Source organism: Populus nigra, chromosome 4, assembly GCF_951802175.1.
Source record: "Populus nigra chromosome 4, ddPopNigr1.1, whole genome shotgun sequence".
In the NCBI taxonomy this organism is placed as follows: Eukaryota; Viridiplantae; Streptophyta; class Magnoliopsida; order Malpighiales; family Salicaceae; genus Populus; species Populus nigra.
Genome location: NC_084855.1, coordinates 21,447,628 through 21,470,285, shown reverse-complemented (window position 1 = coordinate 21,470,285; position 22,658 = coordinate 21,447,628). Strand labels below are relative to the sequence as shown.

Below are 22,658 nucleotides of genomic sequence, written 5' to 3'. Positions count from 1 at the left end.
TGATCTTCAAAGGTTTTTTTTAATGATTGCACCCTTATTATTTCAATTAGCACTAAATTGTATTTGTTAAAAAGATGACTGAATTTGAAGATGATTGAATTTTATTTGAAAAATACATTTGAGCCCCCTATTTTTTTTTAGCTATTAGGTGACTGATCCCTTTAATTCTAGAAAAAATAATTTTAGTACTAAACTTTATTTTTATCATTTTTTAGTCTTTATTAGGTGAGAGTAGAGAGAGAGAGAATCTCCGGATTCCAGCTTAGAGATAGAAAGATGTTATTTTTATGATTCTAGCCACCAAAACATTAAAATTGTGTTCCAAATGATCGCATATAATTATGGGAGTTTGAATGAGGTGTTTATTCTACCTTGAAAGTGCCTAAAACATTTGAGCTGGAGAAAAAATTGGGTTTGGGGTTTATTTTGGGTTTTGAAGCAACTTTTGTGCTTTTGGAGTTTAAATGTTGGTTTAACAAGGTTATTAGGATATTTTTCAGGTATTTTGGATTGAAAAATAGTTTTTTTTTTTTAATAAAATCAATCACCTTGATTTTTCGTCCACCAATGAAATATGGGGATTCTTAACGATACGTTGTTTATTTTTAAAAAATTAAACTGGAGTGGACGACATATCATCCACCTCGTTATCTTACAAAAAAAATTAAGGCTCGTGTGGGCTCGGCTTTACAAGCTCACCCACAAGCCTTTTATTCATGAGCCATACACTTGGCCTAGCCTCATTTTTTTTTTTTAGTTTTGAATTTAAAAAAAAAAGTATTTTTCATATATTTTTTAAATATTTTTAAGCTTGTATTTTACTTATATTAAATTTTTTATTATTTATCCTTTTTTAAAATACTGATTATTTCTTAATTATATTAGATATATTTGATTTTTGAAGACATTATATGATTCATTTGTTATTTCTTATATTTTATATATATTAAAAAAATAGAAATAAAAAATATTTATTTTTATAATATTTTTAATATGTATAACCTTGCATAATATGTTTTTTTTCTTTTTATTTTATTTAATAAATCTTATACGTGTGATGATTTCTATTTCAAATTGATTTTAATAAATAAATTCATTAAATACAACTAGGTAAATGACCTTTATTGCTATAATAAATATCTTGATTTGCTTTTGCCTCTCAGTTTTTTCAATATTGTTTTTGTTTAAGGAAAAAAAATTGAAGCCAAAATAGGTTTGTTGGGTGTCCTTTTCTTTTCTCATATTTTAAAAATAATAGTTTCAAATAAAATTCATTTATTAAACTTTATAACATCCATGGATATATTCACAGGTTTAGCTGGTTGATCTGGTACGCAGATCTAGCAAATAGAACTTTTTTTCTTTTTTTATTTATTTTTCTCAACATCTTATTATTAGGTTAGTGTTTGATTTTACCATCGTCTATTTTTGTTATCATATAGTTAAATAAAAATGGTTTTGGAAAAACACAAATTATTATCCCTTTGGAGTCCATAATCCGATTCACAGGTTGGCATGCTAGCCCGGGTTACCTAGTTCATATGTTTGACGAGTTCACCAACTGGCTGAATATGTATTTTTTTTGGTCCTTATTGTTTTTAATTTCTTTTCTCGACTTTATTCTTCATTATTGGATTGGTTGGGACATAAACTATATAATTTATTTTTATTTATTTTCTATAGAGTTATCACTACTTCAAATAAGTTTTTATTTTTAAGTTGGTGCTGAATTTTGTGACCATATATTTTTATCATATAATTAAAAAAAATTATTAAATTCAATGAATTCCATGACACGAGTCATTAAGGGACTGAGATCAATTCAATCTATCATTATCTCAAAAACATTTCTTAAAAAAATTGTTATCTTAAAGTTTTTTTTTTAAATCAAAGTCATGTTTTCACTGGTCATCAAGATTGCATTTAGACCCATGAAATCAATCAATTTAAGTTGAGTTAGGTCCCACTTGATTTAATTGTAAACTCGAGTTAGACAAATAAATTACGAGGTTTCAAGATTGATTTATTAAGCTAAGTTTAATAACACAGTGAAAATATTTTTCATGTTCTTAATATATTTTTTATATTTTAAAATATTATTCTGACTCGCAGTGGAATGTGAGTTAATCTACCGGTATAAACTACTTCTTCTGTATAACAAGTCAATATATATAACACCTCCTTCTGCAAAGTCCAAATAATGTCACTGTTTTGGTAGAGCAATTTTTATTATCACCATTGATTATATTCTAATCTGAACCATGGAATCTACCGGTATAAACTACTACTTGCACTGTTTTTGTTTCAATTTGGATTTGTCCTTTCGAAGAACACCTCAATCGGATGAGGAATAAGAATTAAGAAGTCACCTCTCCCCTCTGCGTTATTATTGTTTTGGAATAAATGAAGAAAATTGTAAAAATTAAAAAGATATATATTTTTTATTTCTTAGAAAATAAGAATTCACTGCATCGCCATCTTTATATATATATATCTATATAACTTGAAAAATTTGCCCGCACAGAACTAAAAAGTCAGTGACCAAAGGGTCCAAATCATTCTTATTTTCAGTGCTTCACGTAAAGCAAGGTTTGACAAATCATTTTTCTTAATAGAGGAAGCTTCCAGGCAATTAAATAATGGATATATATATATATATATATATATATATATATATATATATATATATATGTTGGACTTTGTCGTCTATCAGCTTTTGTTGCTTGCAGCCAAAGAAATGTTGCCATAAATGAGTGAAGTCACTTTCCCATGGACGGCCATACCTTCTGTATTTTGCTGCTACATTTTATTGAATCACCTTGACAAAACCTAAAATATATCCAGACACTCGTATTTCAGTTATCATTTTACCCTTAATAATTTAAGTTTTATAGCATGTATTCAAGGGTAATTCAATAATTTTCACGGGATACGTTTACTTTTACATAATTGAATGAGGGCACGGTGCAAAAAATATCATCAAAAGTTGAATTTTACTAACTATAAGGGCAGAGGCGCATGCAGTTTTTATTCTTATTGCCTCAGTGTAGTTACTAAAGTGTCATTTTAATCAAATAATCTATAGCTAAAATTAAGGGTATTTTTTGTCTTTTAATTATGTTTTTCTTGTTAATATTGTGCAAGTCAAGAGTATTTTGGTATTTTTATAAATTAAAAAAAAATTATTAGCATGTGGAAGACGTCTGTACTTTTTAGATGTTATGTGTTGTGCTTTCCAATGGACAAACACCATATTTTAGGGTCACATTCGATGCGTCTCTCCACCCTTTTCATGGTGGTGAGACACTTGCAGTTGCTCCATGCATAATGGAGCTTTGATGATATTTTTTCTTTTCCTTTATTTTCTCTCTTCAACCTTGAAAAATGTGTTACCCTTGCAAAAAAATTAAAAGATTGTGTTATTTGTTAATTCTATCACATTTGATTTCATTTTTTTAATTGTATCAAATTTAATTTATTTATTTCAATTTTATTCTTTGATATTTTATTTTTATATCACATTTCACTACCAGAAAATTGATAAATACAAATGAAAATACTGAGAGAATTACAGTGGGAAAAAAAAATTAAAACAAAGCAAAAAAATAATAACGTGTCATTTTTACCAACAGAATTACCGACGGAATTTATTTCGTCGGTAAAATCCGTCGGTAAATTCATTGGTAAACTGTGAACACTGTTCATCATGTCAATTACAAAGTGAATCACCAACGGAATTTTCCGTTGGTTCTAGAGAGCTCCAGAACTGTTCACTTTTCAATTGCACTGTTAATTGTTGTTCTTTACAGATAAAATCACCGACGAATTGAAAAGTCGTCAGTGTTATTTGGTGGTTTTCTAAAAAAATTCAATTAATTTAAAATTTTTATTTAAATATTACAGACGGAATCACCGACAAATTGAAAAATCATCAGTAATTGTTGGCGGTTTCTGAAAACCTTTTACGAAATTGAAAATTTAAATTAAATATTACCGATGGAATAATTAAAAAATATTAATATTTAATTATCCGTCAGTAAATCCGTCGCTAACGCGCCCCAATAAAAAGCCTAAATCCTTTTATTTCACAAGAGACAGACTCATTTCTTCTTCTTCTTCTTCTTCACTATATGTAAAAAACATCAATATCTATTTCTTTCTCTTCTTTTCTCTCATCATCTCCTTCTTTTTTCCTCCATGCTCGGGTATGTCTTCTTCTTCTTTCTTTTTTTATCCTCTTAGTTTTTTTTTAATTAATATGCTTTATGAAATTTTTTTTTCTCTCCTTAGCTTCACTTGCAACTACATTAAGGTAAGATTTTTCTTTTTTCATGATTTTTTTCACTATATTTGTTTTTTATTTTATTTTTAATTGTTTTTGTTCTTAATAATTGTATAAATGTTGTTGTGAGAATTTTTTTTTCATATGAGATCAATTTTTAGTTGATTTATTTATAGGATTTTTAATTTTTTAGCAATTGGAACTTCATTTTTTTCATATGAATTTTTTTAGTTGAATTTATTTTTTCATTTTATTTATTTGTTGCAAATTTGTTTGAGTTGATTTTCTTATTCTTTTTTCCAAACATTTTGAGTATATATTATAAAGTGTTGATTTATGTTAATTTAATTATTTTATAATTTTATAAAATGAATTTTTTAAAAAAATGTTTTTAAATAATTACAGATGGAATTGCCGATGATATTTCCGTTGGTAATAAAAAAAATATTTTTACCGACGCGTCTGTTCTGTCAGTAAATCCGTCGGTAATTATATTTTTTTATTACCAACGGATTTACTGACGGGAAAAAAAATTACAGATGAAAGATTCACTGACGGAGCATTTCCATCGGTGATTTTGTTAGTAAATTAATTACCGACGGAATATATGTCTGATGCCGATGGAAAAATTCCGTCGGTAAAATTGTTAAATCTTGTAGTGTTTGTTCTCTTATTGTATGATGTTTCAGGTTTGATCATTAATGTTTTTATTTCTAATTTAGATTCTTGGCTCCTTTATCAAATTTTAATTTCTTTTCAATTTCACCCTTTGATTCCTGATCTTATTTTTATTTTTTTTTCTCATATTTGATCCCCATTCTTTTGATTTTGATTTTTTTTTTTGGATTCTTTTATGAATTTAATTTGCATTTTAATTTTGCCCTTCAATTTACAATTTGATAATATATAAGGTTTGACCCTCAATGTTTTGATTTTTAGACCTTTATTAAATTTTAATTTGTTTTCAATTTCATCCTTATATGTATGATCTTGATTTTTTTTTAATTTGGTTCTCATTCTCTTAATTTTTATTTTGGATTTATTAGTTGATTTTTTTTTTCAATTTTTAGGTTGACCTCTCTGTTTTTTTTCTTCAAATGAGGTTCTTATTCTCTTAACTGCATTTTTTTTATCCTTGATGTTTTTTTTATCATTCCACATTTGATTTATTAGGACTTGATATTCTTGGTTTTTCTCATTATTTTTAGGCCCTACCTAAGAATCAATCTGGGAGAAGTACCGGGTCATGAATCAAGTAGATTGATCCAAATTAACCTAAATCAACCATATCCTTTTGTTTTATATATATAAAAAAAAAAGTAAAAATGATATTTTTTTTTTAAAAAAAGTGAACGGGTCTTGACCTATTTTTACTAAATTTGCCCCGGTTAAAAGAGTTTTTAACCATTTTAAACTAGATCGATTCCACCGGTCACCTAAGACCTAGCCGAGATTTAAAATAGTGACTTTCTATGTCAGTCGTATTTCAATTCTCATTATTTTTTCAATTCTCTTTCACGGAGAAGCACGTGACAACTATCTATTTCATACTAAAATCGTAACTTTGACATCCTTGCCTTCAGTCCTCCTCTGTAGATCCTTTGATTCTAACGATTGTTAAAGCTGGAAGATTTTCTAATTACAGCAGATATCAATTATGCAGAAGCTAAGCCAACTCAGTGGCTGATTGGATAGCAAAGTAAGCTAAGCCATTCAAGTTGATGAATGAACTGATATTTCAGATTTCAACCAAAAAAAATACACCATTCGGAATTTTATGCATTCATCAAATGATTAATGCTACAATTTATATTCCCTCCAGATCAATTTCCAACTATCAAATTTACAGATTAACGATATATGTATACATCTACATGAAAAGATTTTGGTGTATTCGCATAATCATTTCAAAAGATGTGATGACCTTGCCTTCTATCTTCCTGACATTAGATTGACAAGAGCTTGATTTTCATAGAAGGAGCCAACATCCCAATCCTCTGTCGAGGATGAAAGAGTCATTAAAGCAACCACAATGGATCTCATACTCGGCCGCAACTGAGGATTCTCTTGGGTGCATGCCTTGCCAAGCTGGGCCATCTGGAACCAAAATAGGCACACAGCTCTGATTTAGACTGCAAAAACAGGATCTTTATATGTGTATTTCCAAAAGAAGTTTGTTTGTTTACCTTGCGAACTGAATCGAGTGGATAGTCTTCTCCGAGCCTTGGATCAACTACTTTGCGAAGGTCTTCCCTAGGATCAGGCTGATTAAGAACATCCTCAAACTGTAGAATGGAGTAATAAAAAAAGGTCAGCTTGTGGGTGTTTTCTGGATGTATTCAGAAGCAGCACATATATAGGCTTGAAAGTTAAGTTTAAGAGAGAGCCTCAATTGTGCTGGTAAAATTCATTTCAACTCCACTAAGCCTTGTCAGATGCCAGAACCATATGAAAATTGTTATTCAATTTTCCTGGTTCAGCACTGAGTCATGCTTCAGCAGAGCTCGAACTACAGTAAATTAAGTACATATATTAGCATCCAGAAATTAATAGATATAAAGAGGAATGGCAGAAAATTAACCAAAGCAACAAGGCCCCTTGATTCAGCACTAGAACCATTTGACTTGACGATAGCTTCTTTAGCAGAAATAAGTTCATAGAGGACAACCCCGAGTGCGTAAACATCTACTTTCGGAGAAACATCACCATATTGAGCATATCTGCACAGAATCATGGGAAATGTCAATCCATGTTTCATAAAAAATAAAGAAATGCTCTCATTGAAGTTTTTGGCCCTTGTCCTGCTAGATGCATAAAATACACTCACATCTATTCTCAGAAACTAAACATGACATTAAATTTTCATTTTCAAACTATAGTGACTTCATCAGATATACTTCTAAAATCCTTAGATTTATAATTATGATCATGCAACCCAAAAATCTTAGCTGTAGCAGTGCTATGCAAACGTGTCTTCCCACAATAAAAACAACCCTTTTGCATCATAGTCAGAGTCCGACATACAACTCACTCCATTTTTTGCCACACTGATTTCATGCCCGACATCCTTTCTTTTTTTATTTTCAATTTTTTTCCTCCTTCTGGGTCATGAATTTATAAACTGGGAGATCAACCTCCCATCCCAAACCCCTCCCTGCCTGGTAACAAAGGATTTGGAAAACTTTGGATTTCACAGGGAGGTTTATGCCATCAATGTAGATGGGTAATAGAAGCAACACAAAATTCTCAATAGCCTTCCATTAGAATATTTTTAAAGCCACCTACTGTGCCATTTACTGACCCTAATTCAAAATTCTATCAGATGTTCCAAACAATGACATCCACAATTATGCAGGTAAGAAAAAGGTAAAATCACACAGCTCATAAACACTTCTTTTGCTCTGACACAGAGTTTGGGCTCTGTGTCCAAACAGTTATAGACAAGAAAAAGATGCTAAGAAATTGAGACCAGCCAGTTGTTTAGCTAAACAGGATCCTATCTGAAACCTATTCCAAAATTCTTATCTTCTTATAGAATTGTTAGAAAAGAAAATGTCTTACTCTGGCGGCATGTATCCAAATGTACCCACAAGACGTGTAGGGAGTGATGTACTTCCAACCTCAGTTAGTTTTGTTAATCCAAAATCTGCAACCTGTATCATAAAGTTTAATACAAATATGCGAAAAAAAGCTTGAAATGGAACGCCATCATGACAAAAATCAATCCAACCTTTCCCCGGAAGTTCTTGTCAATCAGTATGTTTGCCGATTTAATATCACGATGAATATATACAGGGACAGTATGCTCATGGATGTATTCAAGGCCTCTAGCTGAATCAAGGGCAATTTGCACTCTCGTAGACCATGGCAATGGATCCTTCTCTGCAAACAAGCAGCACTTTTATCACTGCCATTCAATGTGTCTGCTACCACCAGAAAAAATGTTCAAAATGGACATGTAGTCTCACCAGAGCCACGCAAATGTTGGCTTAAGTTTCCATTTTCAATAAATTCGTAGACAAGGAAAAGAGAACCCTCAACACAATATCCTATCAATCGGACCTGTATTAAATGTAGATAGTACTATTTAGTGCATAGAGTGCATGCAAACATTATTTAGTGCATCACAATTTATAATAAAAAAAACTTAAAAATTTTACAAAGCCATCAACTCGAGTGTCCAGATACACTTTCAAGTGCACATACATGATGCGATCCTGGCTCCTGACTACCACATCAAAGGATGCATTAGGAGTGTTTATTGGATTTATTTTAAGGCCTAAAACGAAATGGATCCAAGAGAAGTTTAATGGATTAAGTCAAGAGGCTTGGGTTAAAAATGTTCAAATTTGTTTGGCTGGACCTTTGTCTACTCTTCGAGTCATATCTGAAGCTACAAGAGGAGTTTGAATGCGATTTCAATTGGGTTAAGAACTAGATATTTGTACCTTTCCAACGATATATGGTAGATCCGCTGATTCATCGAGATGAGAGAGAACAACATGTTTAAAGTTGGGTCTAGAATCTGCCAGCAAAATATGAAAATAAAAAATACATCGTTTCCTTAAGAGTTATGGATTCCATTCACTACAAGGAATCCTTAATGCTATTGAGAACTTATGTGGCAGCTTTTCGGTTACTTATTTTACAAGGATTCCATATATATCAAACAAGAAGAATTAATTGGTCAGAAATTAATTCCTATTTTACAAGGCATCATGCTTTTGTTCAACAAGGATTTCAACAATTATTTCTCTTGGATAGTTTTTACTATCATATGTGGCAAATGGTGAAAAATAATCTTCGACTTTTTTTTAAAAAAAACTTTATTTTAATTAGTTTGGGTTTTTTTTAAATTAAGTGCATGTCTGACCCATTAGTTTTAGGGTTTACATGGAAATACTCTTATGTAAAAAATTGTATTCAAATGATGAATTTTTATCTAAGATTGCCGCAAATTGTGTAATTTTTTCTCTCTGTGTGGTTGAATGATTCTCACATTAAGTTCTTGATTCAAATTGTAAACTCTTCAAAGGATTGATTAGCTTCGTTGTGATTTATATTTCTCATTCGTGTCTCGTTATAGGCGTAAAGTGAGGTTGATCAACTGCATATAAATTTGGTTTTTCAAGGGAAGGTTCTTGTTGGGTCAAGTTGCAAACTTTTTTTCAAACCTCAAATTAACAATCTAAAGGATAATTCTGTATCAATTTGGTATCAGATTGTTATTAGTAATTCTAGGGTTTTCTTTAGATCTTACTATATATCTAGGGTTTGTTTCTTGTTTTTTTTTTGTTTCTTTCTCTCTAGGGTTTCAGCTATTACAAAAAAAATAAAATTGAATGTTGATTAATCTTTGTGGTGTTTAGGTGGAATCTTGATTAAAAAAAAAGGAAGAAGAGAATCAGTTTTTGATAGGAAAAGAAAAAAAAGTCTTGAAGATGCCGGAAAAAAATTACATACATAAAACAAATTGTGTTTATCGTTGGACTTGAAAAACTCGGCACCTATTAAAATAAAAAAGAATCAAAATCACAAATCTTGAAAGGATTTTTAGAGAAGCAATTCAGAAATTTTGGATCTTGCATGAACTAGGGTTTAGCCAAAACTTGTTTTGGAAATTCTTGGTGATCTTGATTGATTTCTTGCAATTTGAGTAGAATAAAATTATCTTGTATCAATTTCTTTAGTTTCTTGATTTCTTGCATCGATTTCTTTATTTTCTTGAATTTCGTTGTTTCTTAATAATAATTCTTGCTTGTATTTCATGTTTCATCATTATATTCGCACAAATTTACATTGCTACTCGTAAATTTGTCCTCAAATTTTGTTTTGAAAGTTTGAATAATTATTGATTCTTAAGTCGTTAAATATAAAATAAACATTACGTAGTTTGGTTAATTGTTTAATAAGTTATTACGTTACTTTTAAGAACCAAAGTACGAGAACAGCGTGTTAAAAGACTTAGCAAGTCCATTAGAGTGAAAAGCCTAATAAATTATGTAAAACACGAGTGAAGTAAATTTTATTGTGAGGGTAAACACATGAGGTTTGTGTGAGAAAAAATAATTATTTTTTTATTTGCTACTAACCTTTATTTCAGATATAAACAAGGTCTTAAAAAAGTATTGAACAAAAAAAGATGAGAACTATGGAGGAAATATAGGATAGAATGAAAGCTATGATGGAGGTGTTAATGATTAAGTTTGATGAGATGATTAGTAGACAAAGATTTCCTAGTTGTAAGGAAAAGGAAGTTGAAATGCCTACTATTAAAGCTACAATGAATGATGATAGTGTGGACGATAATTTTAAAGATAAAGAAATGAAGTTTTCAAAGGTTGATGATCAGAAAGTTGCTATGAAATGGTAAAGAATCAACAAAGAGAGATCTTCCATACAAGATGTCACATTAGTAACAAAGAGAGATCTTCCATACAAGATGTCACATTAGTAACAAAGTGTCTAGCATGATTATTGATAGTGAAAGTTATGTTAATGTTGCTAGTACTATACTTGCTAAGAAATTGAATCTAAACACTGTTAAGCATAATAAACTTTATAAGCTTCAATAGTTTAATGAATGTGGTAAAGTTATAATGACTAAACAGGTTTCAATTTCTTTTTTGATTGGAAAGTATAAGGATGGGGTTTCGTGTGATGTGGTTCCTATGCATGCTAGTCATTTATTGTGATTGTTGGGGAGACCTTGACAATTTGATAGGAAGACCAAATATGATGGATTTAAAAATAGATATTCTCTTGAGAAGGATGAAAGGGCATGTAAACTTGCATCATTGTCACCTAGACAGGTTTATAAAGACCAATTGAGATTAAAAAGGAAAAGTAAAGTTGAAATGATAATACAACAATGTGAGGCTGTGGCTACCATGCAAAAATATATACAAAAGTGGTTGGTAAGGCGTTTTTATCTGAAATTATTACTAGCTACTATTTTTATACAGTGTCGTTGGAAGCAAAAATTGACAAAAGGAGAGCTTTAAAGACTTAAACAAGACCAATTAAAGCTGAAAAGAAAAAGCAAAGCCGAGGAGACAAATAAAACATATGAGGTCGTGATTTTAAAGAGTGAAAATAAAGTGAGCCTAAAAGAAAAAATAAGAGAAAAAACTCAGATTCGGCTAAAAGAGAAAAAAAGTCAATTGAAACCGATAATGGAGAGAAGAAAATAAGGATAAGAAAAGAAAAGAGTGTATAAAATATAGGTAAACACTTGAGTTTCTATACAAGAAAGAGTGAGATCAAGAGTGTTTATTTTTCTAACATGCCTATGATTTTACTTATGTATAAAGAGATATATTTTAACACTAACAATCTTGATTATTTTATTTCTAGTAATGCTATATCTTTGTTACAGGATTTTGAGGATGATATAGGACAATTAAATTCAAATTTGAGCTTAATTTGTTCTACCATGTAGCTTTACGCCAACAAGCATAATTTTTTATCCGACCATTGGATCAAGCTAAAATTTTGCTAGAAGTTTGCAGAGATTTTTTTTTTTTTATCTTGGGTTAGAATTTCAAAGCAATCAAAGTTTGGTAAGGCTTTTTGATAAAGGGTTGAAGTTGTTTAGATTTTACCATGTATTTTCTGATGAGATCCATGGTGGTTTGCTATTGATAAATAGTGTGATCAATAATAGTGTGGTAAAGTACAAATATCCTATCCCTAGACTTGATAATATTCTTAATGAGTTGTATGGATCTTGTATGTTTGAAAAATAAGTAAGATTGATTTGAAAAATAGTTATCATCAAAATAAGATGAAAGAAGGTGATGAAAGGAAAAGTAACTTTAAGACTAAATGTGAATTGTTTGAATGATTAGTCATGTTGTTTAGTGTTACAATTGCACATATTAATTTAATGAGATTGATGAATCATATATTGTGCGCATTCACAAGAAGCTTTGTTGTTGATTACTTTAATGATATTTATAGTAAGAATTTAAGTGAGCATATTGAGCATTTACAATTTTTGTTTGATAAGTTACAAATAAGTCGTTATGTGCTAATCTATTGAATTGGAAAAATTATTCACAATTTAAAATAGCTTATGGTTTAACTCTATTGGATTTGATTTCTTTACTTGTTGATGAGAACGTTAGACTTGATGGTAATAGAAAAGCATGGGTGATGAAAACATTGTTAAAGAAGGTACGACAACATGTTTAAAAAAAGAATGAGAAGTATGCAATCCAAGCAAACAAAAGATGAAAAAGGATTGCCTTTGAACCAGGAGATTAGGTTTGGATGCATATGCACAAAGAAAGATTTCTTGAACATAGAAAATCAAAGTTGATGCTTATAGGAGATGATTCATTCAGATTCCTTGAAGGAGTCAATGCCTACAAAGTGAGTCTAAAAGGTGAGTATAATGTTAGTGTTATATTCAAAGTTTATGATCTTTCTTTGTTTGATGTAGGTGATGATTCAAGGTTGAATTCTTTTGAGGATATAGGAGATGATACGATCTTGACTACAACATCAAATGATCCCTTAAAAGCGTCAATTGGATCTATTCTAAGGCCTAAAACAAAGTAGATTCAAGAGGAGTTCAATAGGCTAAGTCAAGAGGCAGCCTTTGGGTTAGTTATTTTATAAGGATTTCGTATCAAACAAGAAAAAATAATTGTTTAGAAATTAATTCTTATTTTACAAGGCATCAGGCTTTTGTTCAACAAGAATTCGTCAACAATTATTTCTCTAGGTAACTTTCACTATCATATGTGGCAAATCGTGAAAAATAATCACAGACTATTGTTTTATTTATTTTTATTATTTCAAACTTTATTTTAATTAGTTTGAGTTTTATTTAAATTGGGTACATGTCTGACCCATTAGTTGATGAATTTTTATCTAAGGTTGCTGCAGATTGTGTGTTTTTTTATGTGTGGTTGAGTGATTCTCACACTAAATTCTTGATTGAACTTGTAAACTCTTCGAAGAATTAATCAACTTCGTTGTGATTTATACTTCTCATTCGTGTCTCTTTATAGATGTAAGATGAGGGTGATCAATTGCATATAACTTCAGTTCTTTAAGTCAAAGTTCAAACCTTCTCTCAAGTAAAGCAAAGATGCTATCACCTATTTTTGTTCATAAGCACAATCTATATTTCTTGTAATTGCAAAAAGATGAGCACATTACCAGGTTTAGGTGGTGAACATGTGTTAAAACCTTGAGCTCAGCAAAGAATTCTTTTGATGCTTGCATGTCCATCTTCTTAATGGCAGCTTTCTGCATAACAAGTCAAAAATATAAATTTTAGAATAGAAACACACATGGAAAATATATAAAACATCTGCAGGCACCGCAGTTTTGGTCAGTTCAGTTGGAAAATGTCTTATCTTTTTTCATTAAAAAATTTCCAAATGCTAGAAAGCTGAATGCAAACTGAATTGAATCAATTCCATCCAGTCAAATTTTGAAAAATAGACATCAATTAAAAAATGCATGACACATTGATTAAGGTTCTTTAGTAGAGGTACATCACTTTAAGGCTCTTTAGATTTTCCAACCCATTTTTATGTTATATATGAATTATAAACTGATTAAAAATAAATAAATTTCAATTGATATCACTAAGTTTGTTAGGTCGTTTTAGTTCTTCTCCAAAGGCAACAGAACAGCAGCATTTGAGACTATATATTTTCCTTCCAAATTAAACCAAAACTGAAACAACTAGCCAGAATGTTTTCACTTGAGTCAGTTCAGATATTCATTTTTGACAAAATTCCGCTCACTCTTTATGACGACATAATTCAAGAAAAGATAAGGTATGGACCTCAATCCTTAAAAACACAAAGGTTGCTAAAAAATGTAGCCGCAGCAACCACTATTTCAATTCAACCTAAGCAGACGCTACCAGTTAATGTAGTTGCTCACCCACCTGTTCCATTCACTCAGTAGAATACTTTTCATTCATTTCTATAACTTGGATTCCCAGTTCTAATTAACTAATGATCAGGCTTCACAGAGCTTATTTGAAGGTAGCTCTAGAACTGCTATGCTCTACTAACATAAATCTCTCTAGAGCAGGTAAAAGTATATGATATGACATGTTCAAATTAACAAATCAAAGTGTCATCAGTTCACATCAAGCGTTTAATATAAAAGCGGCAAAGTAACATTATCCTAAACTCAAAATATGCTGAATAATCTTGTCCTCAATAACATAACTATAAATGGCCTTCTACTATAGATGGATCTGCATGGCTGTTTTATGTGAGATCCATTGCTATGTAGTAGGATGCTAGATTATAACTACCTTCCAATATAAACACAGGAAAAAAGATCAGGCACCTGCTCTTATCTTTAAAAGCTCAGCAAAGGTGCCAAACTAACTCAAACTCAATAACTAACATTCAATACCTCACATGAAAATGCATGATGTTTTACGATAACTTTAACAATGGGGATTATTAATAATTAAAGATTACAGTAATTACAGACCTCGCCTCTCAGTTCTGCATAGTATACAGACCCAAAGCCTCCTTGACCAATCTTATTTGCCAGACTAAAGTCATCAGTGGCCTTAGCAAGTTCTTCATAAGAGAATTCCACAGACTTGTCCACAGTTATACCTGTAAGACCTTGGGACCCAATTGCATCCACAGGTTTATTGGAGTTACTTCCAGGTACTGAACCAAGACAGAGGAACATTTAACATGTTTAGTCATCTGCATGATTTCACTTTCTCCAGAAGTAGAAGAAAATCTAGAGCTGGTAAGATGAGATGATTATATTTCAATGCGTTCACTCAATGTAAAAGAATTAACCATAAATTGGACCATGATGGTCATGGTCCTCAGAAAAAGAACCATCCTAGTGTTCTCTATGGAAGAAATAATGCAAGAGAAATCTGTTCAAACCAGTGATCGTTGAGAACTCTTCAATCATAAATAGAGGTCAGGGATAGTGATAGAAAAACCTTGAACATTTCGTGGAGAGAGTTCTTGAGACGCTGGCAGCAATATTGCCCCCTTCATCTTCTTCTTTCGGTAAAATCCCACATATATAAAAACTGCCAACAACAGTGCCACGGCTACTGCTATGCATATGCCAGCGACAACGCCACCTGCTATTCCTGGTTATAAGAAAGTACAACATTAGTTCAAAATAGTACGAAGTTTGCATGATAGCATCTTACATCCACGCCCAAATATCAAAAAATCGACACGCAAAGAAGCCCAACGCACCTGTGCTGCAAAAGGGGAAAATGAAAAGGGAAGGAAATTACAAACATTTAGTAATTGTAACATCCAAAAATGAACAAACAAATTTAGAATACAGTCTAAGTACAGAAAGTTACCTCGACTTCAAGGGCCGGTAGCTACCATTTGTATCTGTAAATAAAGAAAAATATATGGTAAGGCAAATTCATAGCTTCAAACAGCTAAAAACAAATATCTTTAGAATTTAACAAACGGGGCAATCCCTGCCATAACATCACGAATTCTCTAACATAAATTCTCCAAACAAATATCCCAATATTTAGTGTGTATTTTCTGAACTAATTAAATCACTCCAACTAATTATCAAAACAAAAACATTATCTATCAAACTCTTTCTAAAAATAACAAAATACCTTTGGTTGGAATATAAACCACACCACTCCCTTGATTAAAATCGAAACCAACATTATAACGCTGCAGCAGCGACTGCGTGAGATTGGTCTGATTGGCAATCGACGCCAAAGTATCATCGGGTCGGAGCGGGTACGTCATAAACAAGCCGTAATCCTTAGAAATCGAGCTATCCCCACACGAACAGTTAACACTCACATTAAGCACTCCGTTATCGGGTATATTAACCTCAGGGTAGCTATTAAAGTTTATCAACGACGGAGTCGTGGTCAAATTGGCATAGTATGTATCGGCGACCGTTCCATAAGTGTCTTGACTTCTGACGTTGTAGGTGAAGAAGTGGCCGAGGAATTCACCGTTGATGCATTCACAGGGGAAAGGGATGCTGATCCTGATGAAAGATGGGAGACTGTCTTTGTTTGTTACTTGAGGATTGTAGCTGAGAATGGTGTCGAAATCTGTTGATTTTAAGATGCTTGATTGCATAACTTCGGCGATGAATGAAAGGTTAGCTCCTTGCCAAACGTAGTAGGATGCTAGAGCCAAATCGCATCCTTTGCTGCATTTCGAGTCGATTGAGTAGCAGAGTAACAGTAGAAGAAGAAACCCAAATCCTAATTTGGGATTCATTGATTCGAGAACTTCCTGTTCAGAGCAGGAGGGGGGAGATGAACCGGAGAAACTGATTCTGATTTGTTGACGGTTGACTTGAGGGGGGGTTAGTTGTCGATGATAATGGTGATAAGGTAGTTAAGCAATTAATTAATGGGTTATTAAAAAGAGATAATCAGTGGCTGATGCTCGACGTTGTCGTGTTCAGTAACTCGGTTTTGCGTTGATCTTCCAGATAGAAAAGAGCTGGAGAGTGAAGAACGCGATGGCTGCTTTGCTCTCTCACCTCTTCTATCTAATTGGACACGCAACGCAGCCCAAGCCTGCGGGTTTTACCATTTCTTCATGCTCCAGAGTCTCTCTCTCTCTCTCTCTTCTCGAGAATTGAATTGTCAAATCTTTGCCTAATTGTTTTCTCCCTTTCATGTTTGAACTTGGAATATGGCCATCTAAATTATTTTAAAATAAATAAAATAAAAGAACGGGTTCATTCCAATCTTCATTTTTTTTTTCTGTTGAAGAGACGTGTCATTATACACTTGCTTATTTGAGTTGTCTTCATGGATGTAAAGGTAATTAAATACCTAGTAAATTAATTGGATTGTCTTTGAAAACCTTTTCAGATAATATTTTTTATATTAAAATAGTAATATATTAGATTAATTTGATTTTATGTCTTAATATATCAAATAAGCAACTTAAATCATGGTTTCATTAGTTCCAGCAACTTTGTTTTTTTTAATTATTTTACTTAATATATATAAGTTTCATGTCTTTTTTTCTAAAATAATAAAGAGCATCATTTTTGTTTCTTGCAACCCACATTAGTATTCATTTCAATTGAAAAACAAATATATTTATCAAATTTATTTTATTTAAAAGAAAAGTGATAAGAATATAAATAATTAAATATAAAATTAAAATTAATACTTCAATATTATAAAATTAGAATTTTTTATCCTATCAGAATTACTATTATATTATATATTTGTGATCATTTTATTTAAAGGAGTATTTTTAATATTAGGAACGATTGAACAAAATAAAAATATTATAACTCGTAATTTATTAGTTTTAATTTAATTTTGATTATTCATTATAAGTAAAATATGTAATTGTAAACTCTTTGAAAAACTCCAGAGAAATATAAATCTATAAAAAAGTTGTATGTCATATACTAATATTTATATTTTAATATTATAAAATTAAGATGTCTTCTTCTACTATAATTGCTATTATATTACAATATTTGTGAATTACTTTTATTAAAATGAGTTTTTTTTCTTTAAATAAAATTTATATGTGACAAAAACATATAGGCACGTGATGTGAATTTTAACCTGATTATATTATTACCATTGTAGTTTCTACAAATCTTTTTACTGGAAAGATTTCTTTTTTAATATTTGTGAGGCAAATATTAATTATAATATAGATATGACTAAAAATAATTATATTAAATTTTAAACTAGGTATTCTTTTAATATGTTTGAGTTTTCCAAAAGACAAAATTAAATGCTTTCGTCTACTTGAGTTTTTTTAAATATAAGGAATAACCAAAGTATTCAATTTCAATCCAACCAGAGGTTCCCTATGGCTGCCTTTGAATTCCGCCGGCCAAAATCGCTCACTTTCCTCCGGTTTTTAGCCCAAGGCAAGAGCCTTCTTTTTTTGCCCTAAAACTTAAAAACATGATAATTTATAATTTAATTCTATTTTATTATTATTCATATTTAGTGATGTTTATATCAAAAACTCTTGGAAACATTCCAAAGAAATAAAAATCTATAAAAAACAGATCTCAAATACTAATAGTTATATTTTAATATTATAAAATTAAATTGTCTTCTTTTACTCAATAACTATTATAAAACAATTTTTTAATTGATTTTTTTATTCAAATAAAATCTATATATAAAACAAATGTAAAGTTACGTTTTGTGAATTTTGACATGACTATATTAGCATTATAGTTCCCAAGGAGTGTAGCGTGGTGGTAAAGGGCTTGAGATCTGCACAGTAGGTCTCGAGTTCGAGTCAGGGCGTGCACCTCTTATAAGAGCCTGGAACAACCGGGGTTTTATTCACTCACCTGGACCCACAAAGTGCGCTTTCCGGGAGGTGGGGTTTCCTCGAATCCAAAAAAAAATTATAATTTCTATAATTGTTTTTTTTAGTGGGATTCTTTTAATATATTCGAGACAAATATTAATATTATATAAGTAAATAAAAAAATCATGTTATCTTTTAACTTAGGTGTTCTTCTTATAGGAGTCTTCTTCTAATATTAGTTTTATGAATTATTTTATTTAAAGGAATCTTCATATAATATTATAAAAACAAGTAAAAAATAACATAACAATAATGAGGATGTGATTTAAGTATTTAATAAAATTTTATGTAAATTTATTGCTCTTAACTTTTAATTATGGCTAAAGTGTCAATGGAATATTATATAGGTTAGGGGTAATTTAAGAAGCTTATTTTATATTATTTATAGTTTTATGCGATGTACAAATAGTTATATATTGGGAAAATAAAATTAATTAATTTTAAAAGAATTATATTGATGTTTTTAGTCTCTTTTCTTCTTAGAGATAGATATTTTAATTTACATATTAGTATTGACATATATTTTATATTATAATAAATACAAAAAACATATTTTTCTTATACAAAAACATAAACCCTAAAAAATGGACAAAAAAGCACCGGCGCGACGGCCAAGACAGGCTGGGACGGGGTTGGACTTGGGAAGGTCCAGCCTTTTCTCTAGCCAGGTATTGGTGCATATAATTTTTATAGGTTATTTATCTGGTAGGGAGGGGACCGAGTCAAACAAATTCTTAAATAAACAATTTACCATCCTTTTATTATATTATGCTTTGTGTCATGTTATCGTCGTCCTTTTTTGGAGGGTTCGTGTTCATTCTTACACATTCCTTTATAATATTTTTTTATTACAAATATTATATTTGTATTTAATTGAAAATAAAAAGGTTTTCTATGGTTGGTTCATATTTGAAAATTTAGGAAGGATTTAAACAAATTTGTTGTAATATTCATAAAAAAAACTTAGAGTATTTAACTTGATTGTTTGATATTTGTCTTTTTTTTTCCTAATATAATCATTGCAGCCAAATTTATTATCCTTTTATCACAATTTATTATAGATTACATCAGTAAATTTTTTATTATTATTATTATTATTTATTTTATTTTTTAATTATAAAATTAATGTCTAATTGTTTCTAACTCGATATGGAATAATGATATTTAAAGAAAATGATCAAAGTGAAAAAAAAACATAGTAATTAATTGGCTCTTTATTTTTATTCCCATATTGTTTACTGGATACATTTTTTTTATCTTTCTAGTTTTTAAAAGTTAATTTTGTTTATTTAATACTCTATTTTCATTGTTTTCTAGTCATTAAGTTTGAGGGAGAGAATTGCTACATTTCAATTGAGGAGAGAAAAAATATCAGTTGATATTAATTTCAATCAATAAAATAATCAATTTTAATGTTAATAAATATTTTTTAATAAGAAGATTTTTAATTAGGTGTTGTTGACATTCATCTAGGCTTAAAAAGTGTTTCTAGATTCAAATTAATTCTTGATTTATAAAATGATTAGTTGCTAATTTGAGCCCATAGAAGAGTTTAAGAGTTTATTTAGGTTTTTATAATTTTTTTTAATGTATTTTTGGATAAAAAATGATTCAAAATGAACCTGTAAAAGAATCGTTGGCTTGACTTTCTAGCCACCCGAGGTGCCTGGCAGTCGAACCACAGGTGATGTATTGTTTGCTAGTGTAGATAATGTGTTGTTTAAATGTTTTAACCAGAAAAGAAAATATTGGCTCAGCGAAGCCAAGCAAAAAAGAACAGTTTGAACAATTTAATTATAATGGGCATCATTTTAGGTTGAGGAGCTGGTTTAAAAAAATATTATACACAAATAAAATTATTATTTTTAGATTATGATGAGACTTGTTTTTTTTTTTATCTCTAAACTTAAATAAAAAAAATATAATTTTTTCAATTTTTTTTATATAGTTATTTTGATATAGTCGTGAATTTAGTTTATTAATTTAGTTTTTTTAAAAATATATATGTTTTTTTTTAATTTTATCATTAGTTAGTTAAGAACTAGTTTTTATATTTTTTTATTTGTTTTTATTAAGTAATTTTGTTCTTATAATTCGGATTATTAATTCGGTATGTTTACTTGGATTTACTTAAATTAATTTTTATTTTTTTATTTTTTTACTTCACCATTTTATCGATTGGAATACGGATTCCTAACTTTTAATCCATGAATGGCTTGAATTTCTAGTCACTCGAGGTGCCTGACAGTCAAACCACAGGTGATGTATCGTTTGTCAGTATAGATAATATATCGTCTGATAGTTTAAACAGAGAATAATATTGGCTAAGTGAAGTCAAGAAAAAAAAAAACAGTTTAATTGTGATATGTTTGAATTTAGAGAGTGAGAAGAGAAGCAGAGAAGTAAGAGAGGAGACAGTATTGGATAATATTTTCTTTATTGGATGCCAGCAGGTCATTTTATACATGAATTGAATAACAAACAATGCTAGAATTTGGAAAACTATCTAGAAAATGGGAAACAAACAAGGGATCCTCCGAGGAATCCTTATTAACTGTTAATACTAAAAATAACTGGAGAATGACTAATTCCATAACAAACCCCACTAACAATCTGGCGACCAAGCATGATCCACGTCCAAGTGTCTTCCACGTACCACGTGCGCTACTGCCACCTTCTGGTTTGTTGCGGTTTGCATGTATCTTCATGCACGTATCAATCCTTCCCCCTTAAGAATCCTTGTCCGCAAGGATGAAGGTGGGATAGGTCTTGATAAAACGCCTTTCATTCTCCCAAGTAGCATCTTCCACTGGTGCACCATCCCATTTGACCAAAATTTCATGTTTTGGATGATATTTCCCATTGTGAACTACTCGTCGGTCCAGGACAGCCTCAGGTTGTGGAAGAATATTGGCTGATTCTGAAACAGGAGGAAGGCTCGCCACTGTTGATGTAGGAGGGAGGGGCCCAAAGTATTTCCGTAGCAGGCTAACATGAAACACGTTATGGATTTGGGAATCCTGTGGCAGTGCTAATTTGTAGGAAACTGTTCCGACTTTAGCTAGGACCTGGTAAGGCCCAAAGAACCGTGGGGCTAACTTCACTGAGCTACGAAATGCCACTGAGGATTGACGGTAAGGTTGGAGCTTTAAATACACATAATCTCCAACGTCAAAGGAGACATCCCTGCGATGTTGATCAGCTTGGCTCTTCATCCTGTTCTGGGCAATCAACAGATTCCTCCTCAGCTCACGAAGGAGACAGTCTCTATCGCGCAGATGCTCATCCACGGCTTGAACATTTGAGGTACCGGGAACATAGGTGAGTAAACTAGGAGGGGGAACACCATAAACCACCTCAAATGGCGTCATCTTAGTGGCAGAGTGGAGCGAGGTATTGTAGCTGAACTCTGCCCATGGAATCCAGTCGAACCATTTGCGTGGCTGGTCACCTGCAAAGCACCGCAAATACTGTTCGAGGATGCGGTTGACAACTTCAGTCTGACCATCCGACTGAGGATGGTAAGCCGAGCTCATGCACAGTTGAGTGCCTTGGGACTGAAAGAGGGTGCGCCAGAAGGAGCTAATAAACACCTTGTCACGATCGCTCACAATAGAGGCTGGAATACCATGCAGGCGGACGACGCAGGAGATGAAGGCTTTGGCCACAGTGATTGCTGTGTAGGGATGCTTCAACGGAATGAGATGGGCATATTTGGACAGGCGATCCACTACCACCATTACACAAGTATACCCTTGGGAGGAAGGCAATCCTTCGATGAAGTCCATGGAGATATCAGTCCAAACTTTGGAAGGCACAGGTAGGGGTTGCAGCAGCCCAGCTGGCTTCATGCAATCTGTTTTGAAGCGTTGACATGTGGTACATTGCTGCAAGAATTCCTTCACTGTGACGTGAACTCTGGGCCAGGTAAAGTCTTGCTTAATGCGTGCAAGTGTTTTATGGAACCCAAAGTGTCCACCAATCAGCGTGGCATGACAGTCCGCCAAAATTAGAGGGATAAGAGTAGAATTCGGGCTTAAAAA

At 31.4% G+C, this 22,658-nt stretch overlaps 1 protein-coding gene across 1 annotated transcript; it reads right to left on the bottom strand.

The window, feature by feature from the left end:
* Positions 1–5,982: 5,982 nt before the first annotated feature.
* On the bottom strand, positions 5,983–16,937 carry LOC133692458 (lysM domain receptor-like kinase 3). The gene is made up of 11 exons (XM_062113424.1): positions 15,894–16,937; positions 15,618–15,651; positions 15,331–15,392; positions 14,759–14,946; positions 13,454–13,543; positions 8,251–8,344; positions 8,013–8,164; positions 7,844–7,935; positions 6,864–7,002; positions 6,469–6,567; positions 5,983–6,379 (listed from the first exon to the last, which is right to left on the bottom strand). Exons 1-11 carry the CDS (start codon positions 16,519–16,521, stop codon positions 6,215–6,217), a joined length of 1,743 nt encoding a protein of 580 aa, XP_061969408.1. The 5' UTR covers positions 16,522–16,937; the 3' UTR covers positions 5,983–6,214.
* Between the last annotated feature and the right edge of the window lie 5,721 nt (positions 16,938–22,658).

Coding starts and splice junctions, on each gene's coding strand:
- LOC133692458 (XM_062113424.1), bottom strand. CDS start 16,521: ATGAATCCCAAATTAGGATTTGGGTTTCTTCTTCTACTGTTACTCTGC. Junction 8,345..13,453: donor ATGTTCACCACCTAAACCTG/GTAATGTGCTCA, acceptor CATTTAATACAG/GTCCGATTGATAGGATATTG. Junction 6,568..6,863: donor CAAGGGGCCTTGTTGCTTTG/GTTAATTTTCTG, acceptor TCCATTCTACAG/TTTGAGGATGTTCTTAATCA.